The sequence below is a fragment of the Aythya marila genome (assembly GCF_965140915.1).
Source record: "Aythya marila genome assembly, chromosome: 3".
Lineage (NCBI taxonomy): Eukaryota > Metazoa > Chordata > Aves > Anseriformes > Anatidae > Aythya > Aythya marila.
Window position 1 is genome coordinate 43,288,808 of NC_139044.1, and position 17,792 is coordinate 43,306,599.

At 37.4% G+C, this 17,792-nt stretch overlaps 1 protein-coding gene across 2 annotated transcripts in view; it reads right to left on the reverse strand.

Moving 5' to 3' along the window:
- The window catches only part of TTC13 (tetratricopeptide repeat domain 13), a 38,581-nt gene extending 20,814 nt beyond the window's left edge, over positions 1-17,767 (reverse strand). For both annotated transcript variants that reach the window (XM_082758079.1, XM_082758078.1), the window contains exons 1-11: positions 17,571-17,767; positions 15,462-15,556; positions 14,114-14,189; positions 11,265-11,335; positions 9,093-9,158; positions 7,618-7,710; positions 6,868-6,984; positions 5,963-6,073; positions 4,244-4,326; positions 1,802-1,943; positions 322-496 (exon numbers count right to left, since the gene is read on the reverse strand). In XM_082758079.1, the coding sequence (XP_082614205.1) occupies positions 322-496; positions 1,802-1,943; positions 4,244-4,326; positions 5,963-6,073; positions 6,868-6,984; positions 7,618-7,710; positions 9,093-9,158; positions 11,265-11,335; positions 14,114-14,189; positions 15,462-15,556; positions 17,571-17,766 (1,225 nt within the window). In that variant the 5' untranslated portion in view covers position 17,767. The remainder of the gene's footprint in view (positions 1-321; positions 497-1,801; positions 1,944-4,243; positions 4,327-5,962; positions 6,074-6,867; positions 6,985-7,617; positions 7,711-9,092; positions 9,159-11,264; positions 11,336-14,113; positions 14,190-15,461; positions 15,557-17,570) is intronic.
- Positions 17,768-17,792: the final 25 nt, after the last annotated feature.

Here is a 17,792-nt window from a genome sequence, read left to right on the forward strand (position 1 = left end):
CAGATTATACATTTGTCGGTTATAAAACATAACTTAAATAAGGTATTACTCTTCAATAATCAAGTTTTGTTATTAGCTAATTTCCAAGACAGACATAAGCCTACTTCAGCTAAGTACCACTTTACCTTTTCACAGAAATATGCATCAGGTTTACGGTGCCGACTTTTAACTGCATGAACAAACAAGTGTGTACATTTTCTGGATGACACACTCTATCATGCTCCTCAGGATGTACAATGTTTCCTTAAAATTGACATAATTATAACCACACTTGCACTTTCAGGGTTCTTACAGGATTTAAAGCGAAAAAAATCAACTCACCTCGGAGATATTTCACTTTCAGATATTCTGGACTGGCTTTCTGGCCTGGTAGTGGATCATTTAACATAACTTTAGTCTGAGCTTTTATGCCTTCATAAAACTGTCCCATTGCAACATGGCTGAGTCCTTTCATATACTGGCATACTTCATTGTATGGTTCTAGCTGTAGACACCTCTAGAAGGTTAAAGGAATAAAGCATTCACAAATCAAGAAACAGAGAATGAGAATCTTCAAATAAGCTAACCTGTTTTGTCAGAAGGCCTTCCCTACTGAAAAGATTTACTGATTATTAAGAAGCACTTTCCACCAAAGTTTTCTTTCAAATTCTTCCTGGCACTTAGATTGCTAGCAAAGAAAAGTACTTCTAGCTTTACTAAAGAAAAGGAATTGCCAGTGCAAATATGCTTTTGATCGCACTAATTGTTATGAAAGTAGACTGTGTTTGCACTAATGATAACAGGTTTAGTTTCATTAGTTGAATTAAACTACAAAAAAAACAGTCATTACATTAATGTGATTTTCTTGACTAGTTCAACATATGGATTGAAGAAATGGTGTGATATCTTCATTAGTTCATGCATTAGTACACTTCATTATTTTAGTCAAATATTTACTGTATGTTAAACACATAGCAAACTGATATTCATTCATTTAAACAATGCTCTGATTCTTTTTCTAACAATTACATCTCTTTAGAGGAACATTTCTGTCTTAAAAGTTAAATCATCCTTTCAATTATACCAGTATCTACAAACTGTGTTCTACAAGAGGAATACATAATGACTAAGGAAGTGTTCTCCTTAGAATAAGCACAGTCGCATTCAAAGGGGATATAGTCATGTCCACATCTCATTTCAATTATTGTTTTAAAAGCGATTGTTAACCACATGTCTATATCATTATTGTTCTGCCTGCAAAATGAGGCTGTTACTTAATGTCCATGGAAAGAGGCAAGATTTTATTTACCTAAAGAATTATGTACTTTTTTTCCCCCCAAGGTCAGTGGCTTCCTACATAGCATGAGTTGTTTCAAAACACGGAAAATGCCTCAGAAATTATTGTTCAAAAAAATGGAACTTTGTATGCATATTTTAAGCTTAAAATTACAAAGAAGACTAAATCCTTTCTTCCCCCAGGTACAAATAAACATTTAAGTTTCAACCCAAAGTAAAATATTAGCTAGAACACAATTACCAGTTTCAAAAAACTGATAAATCATTTCAACCAGAGCATGATAAGGAATTCATGAAGTAGAGGAAGTATCTTAGTTTTAGCCAAATTTCATTTTTAATTCTAAACTCCAAGCTTTTAATAAATCTTTTATGACAGACTTAAACTGTATTTAAATTCAAATGCACATTCTTCTTAGCATTCAGAATGTAAAACTTGGAATTTGTCTTTTTTTAAAACAATTCTTGTATACTCATTTTTGTTAAAATATTTTGATTTCTTATTTAAAGTGGGTCTTACACTACATACCTTAAAATTCTTCAGTGCTTCATCTAAGCTACCATGATGATAAAGCATCATTCCTTTGAGCTGTAATGTCTGAACGTGATTTTGATTTAGCAGCAAAGCCTTCTGGAAGCTCTCTGTAGCAGCATCGAAGTTGCCAAGTTCCCTAGGGAATTCCATAAAGTATAAAGTGAAAAATACATGGTGACAGCAAATTTACTTGTTAAAAGTTGTTTTCATGTGTCCACAGGGGATATCATCAAAATGGAATGCAATACTAATAGGAAATTTCTTCAGCAAAAGCAGTAATTCTCTAACTGTTCTTTGGTGGTATTAACAGCTGCACAAAGTTTTTTACTAGCTGAAATGTGTACTCTAATATGCAATGCCACAAGACCACAAAAATTTTCCACAATTCTATATGGACATAAACCATTAAAAAAAATAATTTAAGTATGGGTTTCAGAACCTAACAGAACCAAAATTTCTAAAAAATGCATTCTTAGAGAATGCAATCTCTGACAGGTCTTTTAACATTTTATATAAACACTATTTAATATACAAAATACTTAAAATGTTGAATAAGAAAGTGCGTGGTGTTTGGAAGATGAAACTAAAAACATACTAACAAACGTAGTGACTTACTCCATGGTCAGGACAGCTTTTAGTTTCTCTGTGTCTGTTTTTACTATCCAGAATAAATAAAAATAGAAATAGTACACAAGTAATTTTTTCCTCAAATATTTGTCCAGGAGACTGATTTTTAAAATTTAAGATCTTGAAGTTCTTTCTAGGTCAAGTTACATTACCTGAAATGAATCCAAACTAGCAATGCCAGAAAAGACTAACAACATTAACCAGTTTTAAGTACATTTGCCAAAAAGAATTTGTAGACAGATCAGTGATTAACCACAGCTCTTCTGTTTCAAGCACATGCACGAACACAGAAGTCACTAGACTCAAAGCAGAAATTAAATAAAATGCCATAACTGATGTTGTGCAGAAGGACAAATCGGAGACTCAGAATTGCCTACTTCCACTATAAAAAAAAAAAATCTTTAAAAGATTTTTTTTAAGCACCATATTTGAAATGTAGAAGAAAGAAGGTGTGAACTTAAAATATCTAATTTTAGAAAGAAAGAAGCATCTGTCAGCTGAAGTTAACCAAGGGCTGTCCTGGAGAACTTAGGTATTATTTCTGCCTCTCATAACACCTGTGTGTTTATGGGAAAGTATTTCAGACTTTCCTAGTTGGCCACTAGTTATAGCCCCCTCTGTTATTAAACAATATTCCATTCATCTTCTGGTTGTTGGCTGAGATTCCTTATCTCACTGCTGAGCATTTTAGATGAGCCAACAGTAATTGTGCTTTGCGTATTAAGTGTAATAAAACAAAAAACAAGCAAAACAAGAAATGAAGTTTCTTTTACATTCCTTCTGCCATTATTTCCTGAGGACCAGAGAACTTTGAGTGTGGTGGACAGTGAGAGGGGAGAAAAGCAACATACTTCAGCTGATTGGAATGCTCTGATTTAGTGACTTTTGCTTTGTAAGACAACAATCCACTGCAAAATGAAACTTTAAAAAGCTTGTTTCCCCGTCATCCCCATCCCTCAAAGCAAAACTTCTTCAGACTGAAGTTTCTTGGACACAGGATAGAAAAGATGAGAGAGAGAAAGTCTCACATCCAAACACAAAACACATAGTTAAAGGATTTATTGGAAATGTAAAAAGGCACCTACCCACATTCCAGGCTAAATTACTGACAATTCATTAGCACCTGAAAAGTATTCACACACCACAGTAACAAATACCACAGAAAAACTCATGAGGAAACTAACCATTATATTGAGTTCAGAACGCAGAGACTGTAATAAGGCACAAGTCCACAAAGCTAATAATAAAAACTTAATGTAATAAATGTAATTCACTGCTTTCAGTAAATACTGCATGTTCTGTATGCTGAAGGAAGCATACAGCCTGAAGAGAACATGACCACATAACTAAAATCTGTATGAAATGCTTGTGTACCATCCCTACCCCATTTAACCCTTGATAAACAGAATATGCTTCTGCTGCAACAGCATTTCTGCTGCAGATCAGTACTTTCCAAAAATAGTAATGTAAAATATGAAATAGAAAGTTGACAAGACACAGCAAGTTGGGAAAAGAACTACAATGTGCAGAGATACTCAGTTGATGACTATGTTATGTTCCCATCTTACTGATACCTGCCATTCACCTAACCTTTGATCCACAGCTGCTGGGGACTGAATTAAAACTACAGAGCAAACCTGAAAATTATTTGTCTTGAACACATGCTCACGTAGCCATACTGGCCACAGGAGCTATCAAGGACACATATGATTCTGCATGGTTTTGTAACAAATGTGTGAAACTTTGGAGTGCATTTTAAAGAAGACAATCATATAGAAGAAGTTTAAAACTATTTCTGAATGTCCTTACCTGTAGGCTTGTCCCAGACTTTTATATGCATCTATGAAGTCTGCTTTCTGCTTCAGAGCTTCTTTGAAAGATTCAATGGCTTCCTATAGAGAGATAATAACAAAAAAGTTTGTCACTTACTACCTCCGTACCATTTTAGCATCAATAGTTACTTGCCATGGATTTAGTTATTCATCAGAACTTTGTAAGAAACTTAAGTTACTTGTACAGAGCTAGTATAAATCCTGTCAAGATTCTTATTTAGAATAGGCATCAAATATATTCTGAGTACTATCTCCTAGAAGCACCAAAATACTTATTGAACAAAAATATAAGATAGTCATCTACCATTACTGACTGTCTTGTATACTCTAGATAAGTTTTAGATGCCGGAAGATTATCCCCAAAAGCAATGTCTTTTCACTCAAAAATTAACACCCCCCCCAAAAATTAATACCCTCTCAAACTGAGCCAAAGCTCAGTTTCCAGCAAGCCTAGTAAAACCTAAGAGGTGACCTGTACAGCCTTGCTTTAAGAACCACTCCTGACAGTAATTTATTAGAGGATAAACAGGAGTAGAGGTATGCTTGGAAATGCAGAGCCACTCAGTAACAATCTCTCCGAAACAGAATATTAGAGAGGGATGAAAGGGCTGTAATGGGTAAGATACTTCCTCCAGGAAAAAAAAAAAATGGGGTAGAGGAAAGCAAAGAATTGTGTCGATTTGCAAATCTGAAAAAAGAAAGCATTGTTCCCATCTTGAAGATTGAGGCATTATTTACTCTTGTCAGTTATATTTCCACGTTCACTTTCTGGGCTTTTGGCTGTCTACATCAAAAATCAGAAATTCAATCCAACTATTATTTGCAAGTACCTCACTTGACTGAGATAAGATACAGACAGTAAGTTCAGTGACATCCTGGAGTTCTCACCTTGTACAGTGAGTGTGCGTGTGTGAGGGGAAAATACCAGCATGGATACAAAAAGGGTAGTGATAAACTATGAAAGATACTGGGCTGAAACCCAGGAGTTCTGGGTTGTCTCCTGGTTCTGTCAGGCTTTCTTCATACAACCTTTACTGAATTCCAAGCTGTTAGTAAAGGCAAAAAAAAAAATCCACTTTCTTGAAATTTAAGAATCACAGTTATATCTTTGCATCTCAAATTGGTTTCAGTTGATTGAAAAAGGAAACAACTTCTCTGCTCATTTTAGAATCTGAGGGAACAATTATGTCCCCCCTATTTATCTATGAGCACTTCAGAATCAACTTATATCACAGGCACTGATGTAGGGTTCTCTATTCCTGGTTTCTTTGAATAATAGCTTGATTCTAGCTCATTCAAGAAAGAATCTAATATTATTTTCCTCTTCATCCCTTTCCCATTCACAGGCTCCTCTAAGGAGTCTCCATTTCATGAAAAAAAAAAAAAAAAAAGTTTAATACAACCATGCAGATCTTAGCAGAGATGCAAAACACAAACATCTTTGAAAGCACTACATAAACACATCATCAGTTATGACTGATTTACCAACGCCCATCAAGACCAGCAGTACTTATATGTCATATTATGAAGCATTACATTGTTAGAATTGGACTAAAAGCATTTTCATTTTGCTTTTACTCCTTTGCCTTAAAGATTTTATGTGAGAGAAATATGTATGCCAACACCAAATGAGATTTCTACAACTATTTTTTGGAAATAACCTCAAATAGAGAATTGTTATTTAACATAACTTTACCTTCAAGAGTCCTCTGTGAAAAAAGGTTAAGCCTTTATAAAGCATAGCTATAGGCTGATTTTTGTTCAGTTCCAGTGAGTGCTGAAAATCTTCGTGGGCTGTTGCATAATCCTGTGATAAAGTAGATTTCAGATGACAGAAGAAACACTATACAAATAAAGAGTAATATATATTTGTATTTTCATAAAGTTAAACTACAGAATTTTCTTTGATATATGAAGTTACCCTCAGGGCCAAACAGCAATGATTGTAAACTGCCACTCAGAATATCAACAAATAAGGAATGAATAATACACTTTCAACTTTTTCAGTGAGTGCTGTAATAAAACAAAGTAAAGGGAAAAAAAGACTAGACACAGAGACAGATCAGAGCAAAGTGAGCTGTCAGCTACTAGAATTCAGACAATCTTTAATGTCAAATGAGTAACTTATCTTCAAAGTGTAAGAAAATCAACACAAACTGATTACATAACAAAACAGGATATTAGTTTTGTTTTTTAAGCATATATAGTAGTTACTGTGGTGGCCATACCTTCTCCTTTTTAGACTAGTATTTAATAATACTCCTTAAATGCAATTGGAGGTTATAAATCAAATTCTTTATCCATATCCTATTCCTCAAACACACACAATAATTGGAGACAAGCACGCAAGGTAAACCATGTAGTTGCCCTCTGCTTCTCTGCATTAAATAGAAACGCAGATGAAATCCTTGAATAATATCTTTGAACTGCTGGAAAGTTAAATACGTTAAAAACAAGGCTTCCCCCCCTCTGCTTAAATAGTAAAGATGGTCTTGAACAAAAGTAGCAATTGGTATAAAAAAACACACAAGAAAATGCCAAACAAAAACCCAGCAACACCCACACAACCAGAACCAAACAGAACCATCCAAATCCACTAACCTCAGATATGAAGTACAGGGTGCCTCTATGCCTGTAAAGCCGTGCCGATGGCTGTAGCTGAATAGCTTTGGTGAGGTCAGATAATGCTTCACTTATTCGTCCTAGAGGGGACAGTATCTAAGAGACCCAACGAAAACATCAGTTTAGAGCATGCAGGCTGAATGGATTAGTTTTAGAAATATGAGAATTATTCTTTTTCATGTTCAGCTGTAACAGAATAACTATATTTTTTAGAACAGGACAGAAAATTCTCCTTTTTCGAAGCTCTTATGAAATAGAACATCTTAAAGCATCTTTCCCTTGAAATACCAGTGTACTTTCAACCATCATCATTTTTAGGAACTTAATATTTTGAACAGAAACAAGACAACCAAAGCAAAATACTGTATTTCAAAGTAATTCCAACATACTCAACAGAAAACGTAATTAAAACCTTCTCAAACCTCTTCAGTTTAGGCAAAGTATTCCCCCCAACCAAAATTTGCCCATTTCCCAATTATATGAATGCCTTTCATATTTTTAGATCAAGATTACTAAAAAAAAAAACATATTTATAAATATTTTATATTTTATAAATAATTGTACACTTAAACATAATATATGCTCTACTATTGTCTATAGTAATTCCATTCCATGTATGTTTAATTTTAAAAGTAAACGTTCCAGAAATTACATGGAAAATTATACTTGAGAACACTGTGCAATTGCAACAACTTCCAAATACCTGAAAAGACAGAAAAAAATACTCACTTCTGCTCGTTGTTCAAATACTTCAGGATGATCTGGTTCTAGACTAATTACCCTACTGAGCTCAAAAAGAGCAAGTTCAGCATTTTTCACATCCTGAAAAGGAGAAAAATAAGCAAGGTAAACAACTGTGTGTACTTACAGTAATACATTCTGAGCGATGAAGAACAATTCATTTGGCTAAGACTCTGAAAATGCATTGATTTACATTAAATGCCCTTCACACCTCCGCTAACAAGATTAAGATGCGGCATGCTACAAATAGCTGAAAAACACCTATTTGCTATAAGAAAATGAACTCTGCTTGTAAACATCAATTTTGTGTTGCAGCTCTAATAACTTATTCTTGGCAGCAAAGCTGGCTCAAGTTCGCACACGAACTCCAACACACATGCACGCGCACACACACACACCAGTGCGTTCATCAATACCATTTATAACCTGATCTGAGGAGTTCTGGCAATCAGTTGATGGCATCAGTGTCTTGTCTAAGTTTTTAGATTTTCCTCAATAAGCTGTAGGATGGGAGCACATACTTCACCTACAAAAACATGGTTACTTAGCAAGCTGCTATATAACCAGTTTTAACATGCTAAACACCATCTTAGTGTCTCAAAAGAGGTGTTGACAGAAACCTCATTTTTTTGAAGCGAAACTGTAGCAACATCTAACAAAACTCGGGAAAAAAATCAGACTGGTGTTAAAAATATGCAAATACGAGGGACTTTAAGCTCCTGTCGGCACCACTAAAGAATTAAAGATCCTGCACAAGAGACATTTTCAAGAAGTTATTCAACTCTTGTTCCCTCTAGAATACTGAGAGACCACTCAATCATGAGTTAACGGGCTACATAAACTATATCTATTTTAAAACTTATTTTTGCTCAGGAAAATTTTGAGCAGTCAGCTCTAAGTAATTTAACTTGAAATGTATTAATTTGTTCAATAAGATTTGAAGAAGCATGTCTGTCAAGAAGCAATATAAAGCCTACTGGACTGCAAGAGCTGACGATTTTCCATGCTGAAATAAAAGACTTTTTTATTTCCAAATACAGACCAGATACAAAGATAAATTCTGTGGGGCTTCAGAAACCTGCATTTTAGAAGACACTGCTCGTTATCTTATCTGATAACTCTTTCAAGTAGCTGTAGATCCCAGCGCTAAGCATTACAATTCACCGCTCACAACTGTTCCTATATTCTCCTTTGGCATCCTTGCTTCATGTTGCTTTACTTTCACAGTCTCACAAAGAACACACCCATGGGCTGAGCAGCATGGTCCACTAGATCACTAGGTTACAGAGCACCTACCAAGGGAAGGACATGGGACACTTCTGCATCGCCTATAGCAGGAGAGCATGAGTTTACAACTTGATAGGTACATACCGTTCGATCTAAGCTCCTCCTGTAAAAGGCCTTCTTATAGGTTAGTTTCAAATAATTCAGTCACCTATAACTTTAAATAATCATCTACTTACATGGAGTCCTTTTTTTCCATATGCTATCCCTCGTCCATAGATTGCGCTAACCAGCTCCGGTTCTTCCTGTTAGATTAAGAACAAATGTAGTAATCGTTTAAAAAATACGCATCTTTCTTCAATAAATGTTTAATTCTTGTTGCTATCAACTAGCAAGCAATGAACAACCACAGCTGCCAGGCAAAGATATCACATGGATTGTATTACATCCTATACTTTCATATGGTCACAACCTTCCAGTTTAATATACTGGAATTAGTGGGCAGGATTTGTCTGGAAAAAGAGCTAAACATCTCCAACAAATCTGATGGGAGAGAAGAGAATTCATATGAGAAATGCTACCCACAGCATTTTTAACACTATTTTATAGCAAAAGCACTCAACAGTGAGATACAGAAAAGTTTCATGTATACTTTTTATTCCTTTCTTCTGGTTGTATTTATGATTTTTATAACACAAGAGGGAAGGAGTTTAGACTCTGAGAGGTTCTATTAGTTAAACAACATCTTGTGCAATAAAATGTAATCCGGCCATGGCTTCCCACCCAAATATGAAGAACTACAACTGCAGAGCTGGTTTTCTTGGCACAACTTTTCTAGGCAGTTAGGGGTTCCCTGAAATCCAGTCAGAAATTGCCAATTTAAATACCTGCAACCAGGTACGTAGCTGTGCTCATTTACCTGGGACAACTGCCAGGAAACAAATTACTGCATTGACTAAACAACAGATAAGTGGTGTAACCAATGCTGACAGTTTGCCAGACTTCAACTGATCCCAACTGTACACGTGCCAATGTCAAGTTCAGGTAACTTCCCTACTTTTAATATAATGACTAAGCATGAATGGTTTGTTCTGTTAAATGTTCCAATAATCATTTTAATAAGTGTATTTAAAATTGTCTTACGGAAGACAGAGTGAATGATCTCAATGACTCTACATTCTTTGAGGCATCTAATCATGATATCATGATTTCAGCTGAAGTGTGTGCATTACAAATCTGCTCTATTACATGCACACTTTTCACAGTAACTTTCTACAGTTGATATATCTCACTTATCTTCACTTTCTATTTTACCTTCTTACTCAAGAGAAGGCAGGAAGAGCTTTATAACTTAATTTTTAGAAGCAGGATTTTTCATTAGAAAAGTTAAATCATTCCTTACATTAGAAGCATACCAATGACAGATCTCTAAATAACTGGAAAAAGTTCTGATTCGTAGCTTGTTTGTCCTCTGATAAGTTCCCTATAATAATGTTGTTATTATTTTTAATAAAAACTATTATTTATAATAGTTTTGTTATTATACTTTCAATCAAAGTATGAGCCATATGCTACCTGAGTCAAAACATGCATGATACTTGCAGTACTACTTTACCACTTCCATTTGTGCACTACAACCAGTTTAGAAAAAAAGAAGGCACATACTTCTCATAGTCACAGGTTCTTGGCCATATAAACACAGTATTTTGATATCAGCTTTAGGTATTGTTTTTTTGTTTATTTGTTGGTTTTGTTGTTGTTGTGTTTGTTTGTTTTTGTTGTTGTTGTTTCAAAAGTGGTTACCCAGGTTCATAGAAGATTCTGAATTCTTTACCTTGATCAGAAACAAATATCCTGAAGTATTAGCTAAGTTTTACTTACAAACTCATCACATGTTTACCACTGAAGAAGGATAAATCCATCATACAAAAGTATTATCACTAAGAATGCAAGGTGGAACTTGACACTAGCAGTAAGTTATCTTGCTCTGTTTTCTCCTGATGTTACTAGGAGCATCCTAACTGCAGCCCATCTCCTCCCATACACAGCAAAATTAAATGATCTCAGTCTACACACTAAGACAGGAATTAAAGGAACTTCAATCTTGCACAAATCGGTTTCTGAAGATGCTTTTTTAAATCGAAACATCATAAAGAAAATTATTCGTACAGATGAGAAAAATACTCACCAACTAACCAAGATATGAATCACCTGACTTTAAGAGCATGCTTATGCTTGGACAAAAAATAAATATCAGAGCTGTTATTCTCATTTTTAAACCCTTAATTCAATATGGTTTAGTAAAAGCCATAGGTTAGATCGGATAATTTCACAAAGTGATGTGTTTCTTTTTTTTTTTTTTTTCCCTTAAATACTACATTTAGCTTGAGGAGTCCAAAAAGAAAGCTTACCTGAAGCATTGTTGAAAATTGTCGTATGGCTTCATCATACAGGCCGTTGCCAATCAACACATAAGCAATTGCTAACAAGAAATTACAAGCATAAGTAAAACATCAAAAAACAGCTGGCTTCCTTCACACATACATTTTACAATTTGGTTGCATTTACAGGAATATACATAATGTACATACTAGCAACTTATATTAGTTGGTCAATTGTTTTCTAAACTGCCACTGAAATTGCCTTCTTCAACCATTACCTACCCTTTGTTAATTATTTCAGTTTGGATTATGCTCACCTGATTTTGGGTTTTGTCCCTCGCTCCTCTCTTTTTTTGCAAGCAGTTTAAGAAAGAGTTCATGTTAGAAAGGTACCACGACCCTATTTGGTAGCCCTATGTGAACTCTCAACTGTAAGTGCGCTTGGCTAACACTGATAGTTTTTTGATACTCCTATTAGAAAGCATCTGATTTTATTTCTTTGCATACATTTTGCTAAACTTTAATAGCTCACATTTTTTTCGTTCACTTGAAGTACCTAGAAAAACAAAAGTGACTCTGTTGTTTATAAAACTGAGATTGAAAAACACAGAATCCTTACCCATTTTAAAACACAAAAAGTTTTAAAGTTCTTGTACCCTGCCTTTGGAGCAGAAGCTAAGTATTTGAAAAAGAAACAGACCACTGTTTTTAGTAACATGTTCCTGTAATCTTCACAGGATACAAAAATAGTCAAGTCACAAGACTGAAAAGCTGTGGTTGTGCTTACGCGACTGAAGTTCAGTTTTGACAGCTGAATACCTACAACATGCTTAATGAAACAATCTTTCACCGGTCTTAGCTCTGGACTAAGATCTGCCCACGCTGCCCACAAAAAGCAAGCATCTTGCAAACTAGAGCTATGAAAGGTAAAGAAAAACATTTCCCCCAGCAGTTCACATGAACAGTTGAGAGCAGAACTGGGCACTGGAATTTTACTTTTCCTCACTCTTATACTGAGTTTTAGCAGTCATCCAAGCAGAATGGATGAGGTCTATCAGCTTAATTATTTACTCAAACATAAACAGACAAATAAAGCCAATTAGAACACAAGTATTTTTATAAGACACAGAGATTTTTCAGGCAGGCCACAATCTTCAGGCAGTGTCACTAAACTCTGTTCATTAAAGGAAGAAAAAAAGATAAGTGAAAGAAGTGAGAAATGTGTTTAACCCAGAGACTCCTTAATTCTTGGAGCATTTATTTTACACAGAAGGAAGTGCATGTGCAATATAAGCTTTTTCCTCAATACATAAAAAGCTTCACTCTGTGCAGACATATAGCATAGCCACCAACTGAAAGAAAACAGGAAGAATCAAGGACAGTTTGAAGAGCTGTTGAGTTTTTGTCATTTCACTATCCTCCAAGCCTACAGGTTTCTTGGTATCATCTTTATGGTTCCAATCCCCGCACACAGAACAACCAGCAAATAAAAAGAAGATGAATTCAAGCATGCTATCATTAAACAAAAAAGCTGAGGAAGCAAGAAAATGGAAACTACTTGTCTTGCTGATAATGAGTTTCAGTTTTATCTTCACTTAAGACTCTTGGCAAAACACGAGGCTGTAGACCATGTCTGTAAAGCTATGGCAAGTGATTGACAGTAGCTGACAGAATATCAGCATTTTCAATTCCAGCTTTCCAATTAATCTTCAAGTACTAGAAACATTACAAGTAGATTTTTCATAATGACATACAAGGGTTAACAATGATCCATTTGTCCAAGTATCTGCATACTAAGTTTCTTCAGAATGCAAGATACATTCCATGCTACTTTTCCTCAGACAGTTACAAGCAGTAGCACAGAAACAAGAGGGACCCAGGCTCCTCACAGCAGGACATACTTGAAATAAAGTGGGTAGCTAGATGTCAGCCTACAGGCAAAACATGATAATAGGGACCCTCTGGCATACTCTTCAGTCTACAGTGCAGATATTAAAGCATCAAATATTTTCTGCTGGTTGGAAGTTCAGCATTCCCTAAAAGAGTCTGGAAACATGGTTAGGTATGCTAGCAATATGAAAGATTAAATCCTTAACTTTTGCTGGATAAATCCTTGAAGGCAGAAGTTACATCAACAAATAACTACCCAATTGTTTTTACTTTGTTACACAAATTATGAGGAAAGACTCTCTTTGCTCTTATACAAAAGACCCTTTGCTGTCTTCCTTGAAACACATTCTCACCAATCTCTTTGCTGCCTCGTAGTGCCCACTGCTTCCTTCACAGGATACCATTTTGGAGAAGCAGTGCAACTAACTTCTTCCTCAAAGCTTTTGAGAAAAGGATTTCTTGTCGCTTTATTTGAAATGCCTCCATCTTCTGCCCCAAGAGTGCTTTGAAAAAACATCAACAAGTAGTGGACTGCAGAAGGACACAAATTCAGAAAGCCTTCTTACTGCCTGTAAGCACTGATGAAAAGAGTGTGTGAAGAGCACAAAACAGGTCCAAGACCTATACTTTTCAGAAAGCACATCCCACTGATATTTTTCTGGATGCCTGAATAGTTTTAGCCATCAATAGTGACAGAAAAGGGAAGCAGAAAGTAGTTGAGACTGTTTAATAGGATTTAATCACAATGATTTCTGAACACCTGCTTAAGCAGACTCAGGGAAGAATTCCAGTGAGCATAGCAGAGAGGATTTTTAGGAAAACATAACTGTTTTCTCTTTGCGTAACCATTGAAAATGAACTGGGCTTTTTAGGATAGTTTTTAAATTAATGTATCACATAGGAATCAATAGTTTAGTTTCAAAGCATTCAGTACTACTACTCGGCATGTACTTCACCTGCACAAACAAACCTCATATAAGACACCTTACCCAGTTCTTCATTTGTGCTGTCATTATCAGTAGCAAATGGAAATCTTTTCTGCTCTGCAAGTGACTTCGCTTGACTCTGTAAAACATCATGGTTTGTAGTGTTTAGCAAACAGCAACAAAGAATTTAACAGAACTTTAACAGAGAATGCTTTAAATCAAAGCGTTAAGACTACTGTGATTGCTCTAATTGAAAACAAATTCAATCCTAGTCTTTCACAGGGAAAAAAAATTGTTTTTCAGTCAGATACTGCCACTATCCTCTCTAACAAAAGGCTAACTAAAGGTTTCAAATGAAAGAACATTGACAGTATTCCAGGAGTGGTTGCTGTTTATACATTACACCTGTCTAACGTGAAGTTTTAGAAGTTTAACACATATGTTACTTCATAGGAAAGTTTCAGTTTTTACCCCATCAACTATTCCTTTGTCTCCTACAAAGGGAAGAGTACTACAGAAGAGTAAAACACAAAATGAAATACCAAAAAAGCATAGCTCCAGCAATAAAGACAAGTTTAACTTAGTAGTGCCATGCTAAAGAAAAAAAGACTGTCCTAAGAACTTTAAATTGGTTACAGCTGAGACTACAACAGGCTTAGCAAAGCCTAAACTATTTTGGGAACACAAATCTTATCTGCACAAACTGATTTTGCCTGAGACAGCCTCCCATTTACTGACATACTCTACCCTGTTCGTTTTCGTAAGTTTTTTCCAAAGATAGCTATAAGCCTAGCAGAGCAACACACATTAGAAAAACGCAAAACTCTCATTCAGTAAACCTTTCAAACTGGAAGTAAGAATGGAAAAACTAACTTCTCTCACTGCTCAGTTCTCTTCTTTTGAACTGCACATCTGTACATCTTTAACTTTGCAGAAAACAGCTTAACACTTTAAGCTTCAGATGAGATTTTTAACTTCATTTCCTCTACTGAGAGGACTGTGCTTTGTCTTCCTGCCTTCTGGTTTTGGTTTTTATTTTTGTCTTGTTCAGTCAAAAGAAGTCCCATCACTTGCACCCATGACAAAGATATTTCAACCACCTACGAGTGCAACAGTAACCTTCCCAAACCCATTATACACTTTTTGCTCTGTTCCTATAGTGAAAAGAAAGCTTCAATGGTTTATACTGCTGACAGCCCTAAAAACTCATGCTGGAGTACTACGAAGCCATTCCTTCATGAGCAACTTTAGTTCATTTGTACTTAAGCCCTTTGGGGACCTGTGGCTGCTAATCAATAGATGCTATTTATAGTTATTTGCTGAAAATTGACTGCATAACCAGTTGGAATTAAAGTGGTGTCACTTCAATCTACTAAAAACTGTTTTGTACATTATATTCTTAACAGCTTACCAGAATTTTTTCTGTGTTGAGAGAAAGCACAGACTCGCAAGATGAAGTCCCTCTTATGTCACAATCTGATTCACGGAAGTGCAAAAACGATGAGTCTAGGGGAAAAAAAAAAAAAAAAAAAAAGAGAAAATTAATACCTTTAGGAATTCAAGAAGTCACACACATGCTCTGCCAACACATCCCACACTTCCTCATGTTTATCTTAGCTTCCCCCCAAAAAAAGAGCAGGGGAGTAATAAAAGGGGGAGGGAAACTGGAATCAAGAAAGGGAAAAAAAATGGGGTAGGTTGGTCCCCAGCTAGCACTGTGATCCTGTTTTCTTGCCCAACAAATTGAAGACCAAATCATCATTCCAAACCTGCGGAAGAAAATTAATGGAAGGGATCACATGGAGGTGGGCAAAGAGTTGCTGCTGGAAGTCCAGGACACAGAGCTAACAAAGACTGCAGAAAGTAGAGAGAACATGGCAAACCATAACTGACTACCGTCACAGGTATATTACTAAGGATAATATTACATTCAAATCTAGGAATGATACACAGCTTGTTAGGACAGCAAAGAAAAAGATTAACAAAGTAAATAAACAGCAAAAACAAACAAACAAACAAAAAGCCCCTAGACTGACCACAGGAGTCACTATCTCACCTACATGGTGCTTTGACTACTAGCCCAACAGAGCTGTGAGCTTTCCAATCTTCAGATCCTACAGCTTCTATCAATTTGAAACACCGCAAAAGCAAAAAAGAAAAAGCAACAGTATTACTTCCTTGATTCCATATCACAAATACCAGGTATTTTATTTACAAACAAGAGTGGAAATAAGCTTGATGCTAAATTTGAAAGGGGGGAGGAGGGTGTACGTGCATTCTCATTAAGTTTGGCAGGCAGTGCTATTCTTGTAGTTTGATGACATAAGGCCTGCAGTTAGCTAACTCCCCATTTCGCTCAAGTGCAGGGGAAAAACAAAATGAAACAGCCTTCTTATAAGGAAGTCAAAGAGTATCTAAAACCATTTGCTGTAAACAGAAACTTGGAACTAAGCTGAGCCATAAATGATAACTGGGTGGGAGAAGTTTTACAACAGAAGCAGGGCTAGTGAAAAGCAGAAGGTGAAAGTCTGAAGTCACAAAGTCCTGTAAGAACAGTGGCTCACCACCCACAGCTCCCAGAAAAATCATTGCTGGGGAGAGGTTTCAGCACCGCCCTGTTCTTTATGCTGGCCAAAATGTTTCTCTCCCGTGCCATGGGCAGCATCATCAATAGGTTATTTGTTCTGTGCTGGTGCTCTTAAGTCAGTGATGGGGAATTCAGCGTAGGCTCACTGAGCACATCTGACTTCACGTGTCAAAATAAAGAGATGCTGGCAGGACCTGCTAACTCCAGAATCCTTTTCTGCATAGCAGTGAAAATTTAATGAACGAGTTTTTGAACAAGGTGGCAGGGCATGGTAACAGCCTACCTGGTGCAAGGCAGAGGGGGCAAAGCACCCCTTCACCTTTGCAATTCTCGGGGCAATGAAGATGCTGTGCATACAGGAGGAGTGGAGCTGTCTTTGTCTACAGGTTAGATACACTCAAGCCTGTATCACCCTGCTTTGTTAGCAGCTTTCAGCGGGATCAGCGGAGACACTCCTGGAGCTGGCGGCAGGCAGCAAGAGGAACGCCTGGAGACAGCGAGAGCCACGGCTCCTGGGAGAGCTGCCCAAGGAGCTGGGAGCTTCAGGGACTCCTCCAGCGGGCGACTCACTTGGCCACAAGATTTGAATAGCAAGGAGCGGAGTGCTGCGCTGCTGTTTTAGGGCAAGTAGGGTGAGCGTGTATGTACATATATTAAATTAAAGGCTGTCTCATAGCACCCCGTACCCCGCCAGCCACAGGGCTCTCCGCCAGCCCTCCCCACCACATTGCGCAGCTTTTATTGATCTCGGCGCCGGGTGAAAGTCTGCCCGGCCCTCGCAGCCAGCCGCGGCTCACGGCTTTGCGAACCCCCCGATCCCCCCCGGCCCTGAGCGACCCCGGGGCTCCCCCTCCCCGGCCCGCTGCCGGTCCCAGCCCCATCCCCGTCCCCGTCCCCGTCCCCGTCCCCGTCCCCGTCCCCGTCCCGTCTCACCGCACTCGGCCGCGTACTGCTCTGCCCACTCCGCCGCCGGGCCCTGGCGCTGCCGGTGCAGCTCCTGCTTGAGCAGGGACACGGCCGGGTAGCGCTCGCTCAGCGACAGCGCGGCCCGCACCAGCGCCGCCGCCACCGCCAGCGCCGCCCGCAGCCCCCGGGCGGCCCCGCCGCCGCCGCCGCCGGCAGGTGCCATGTTCGCAGGGGGGGACGCCGAGGGAC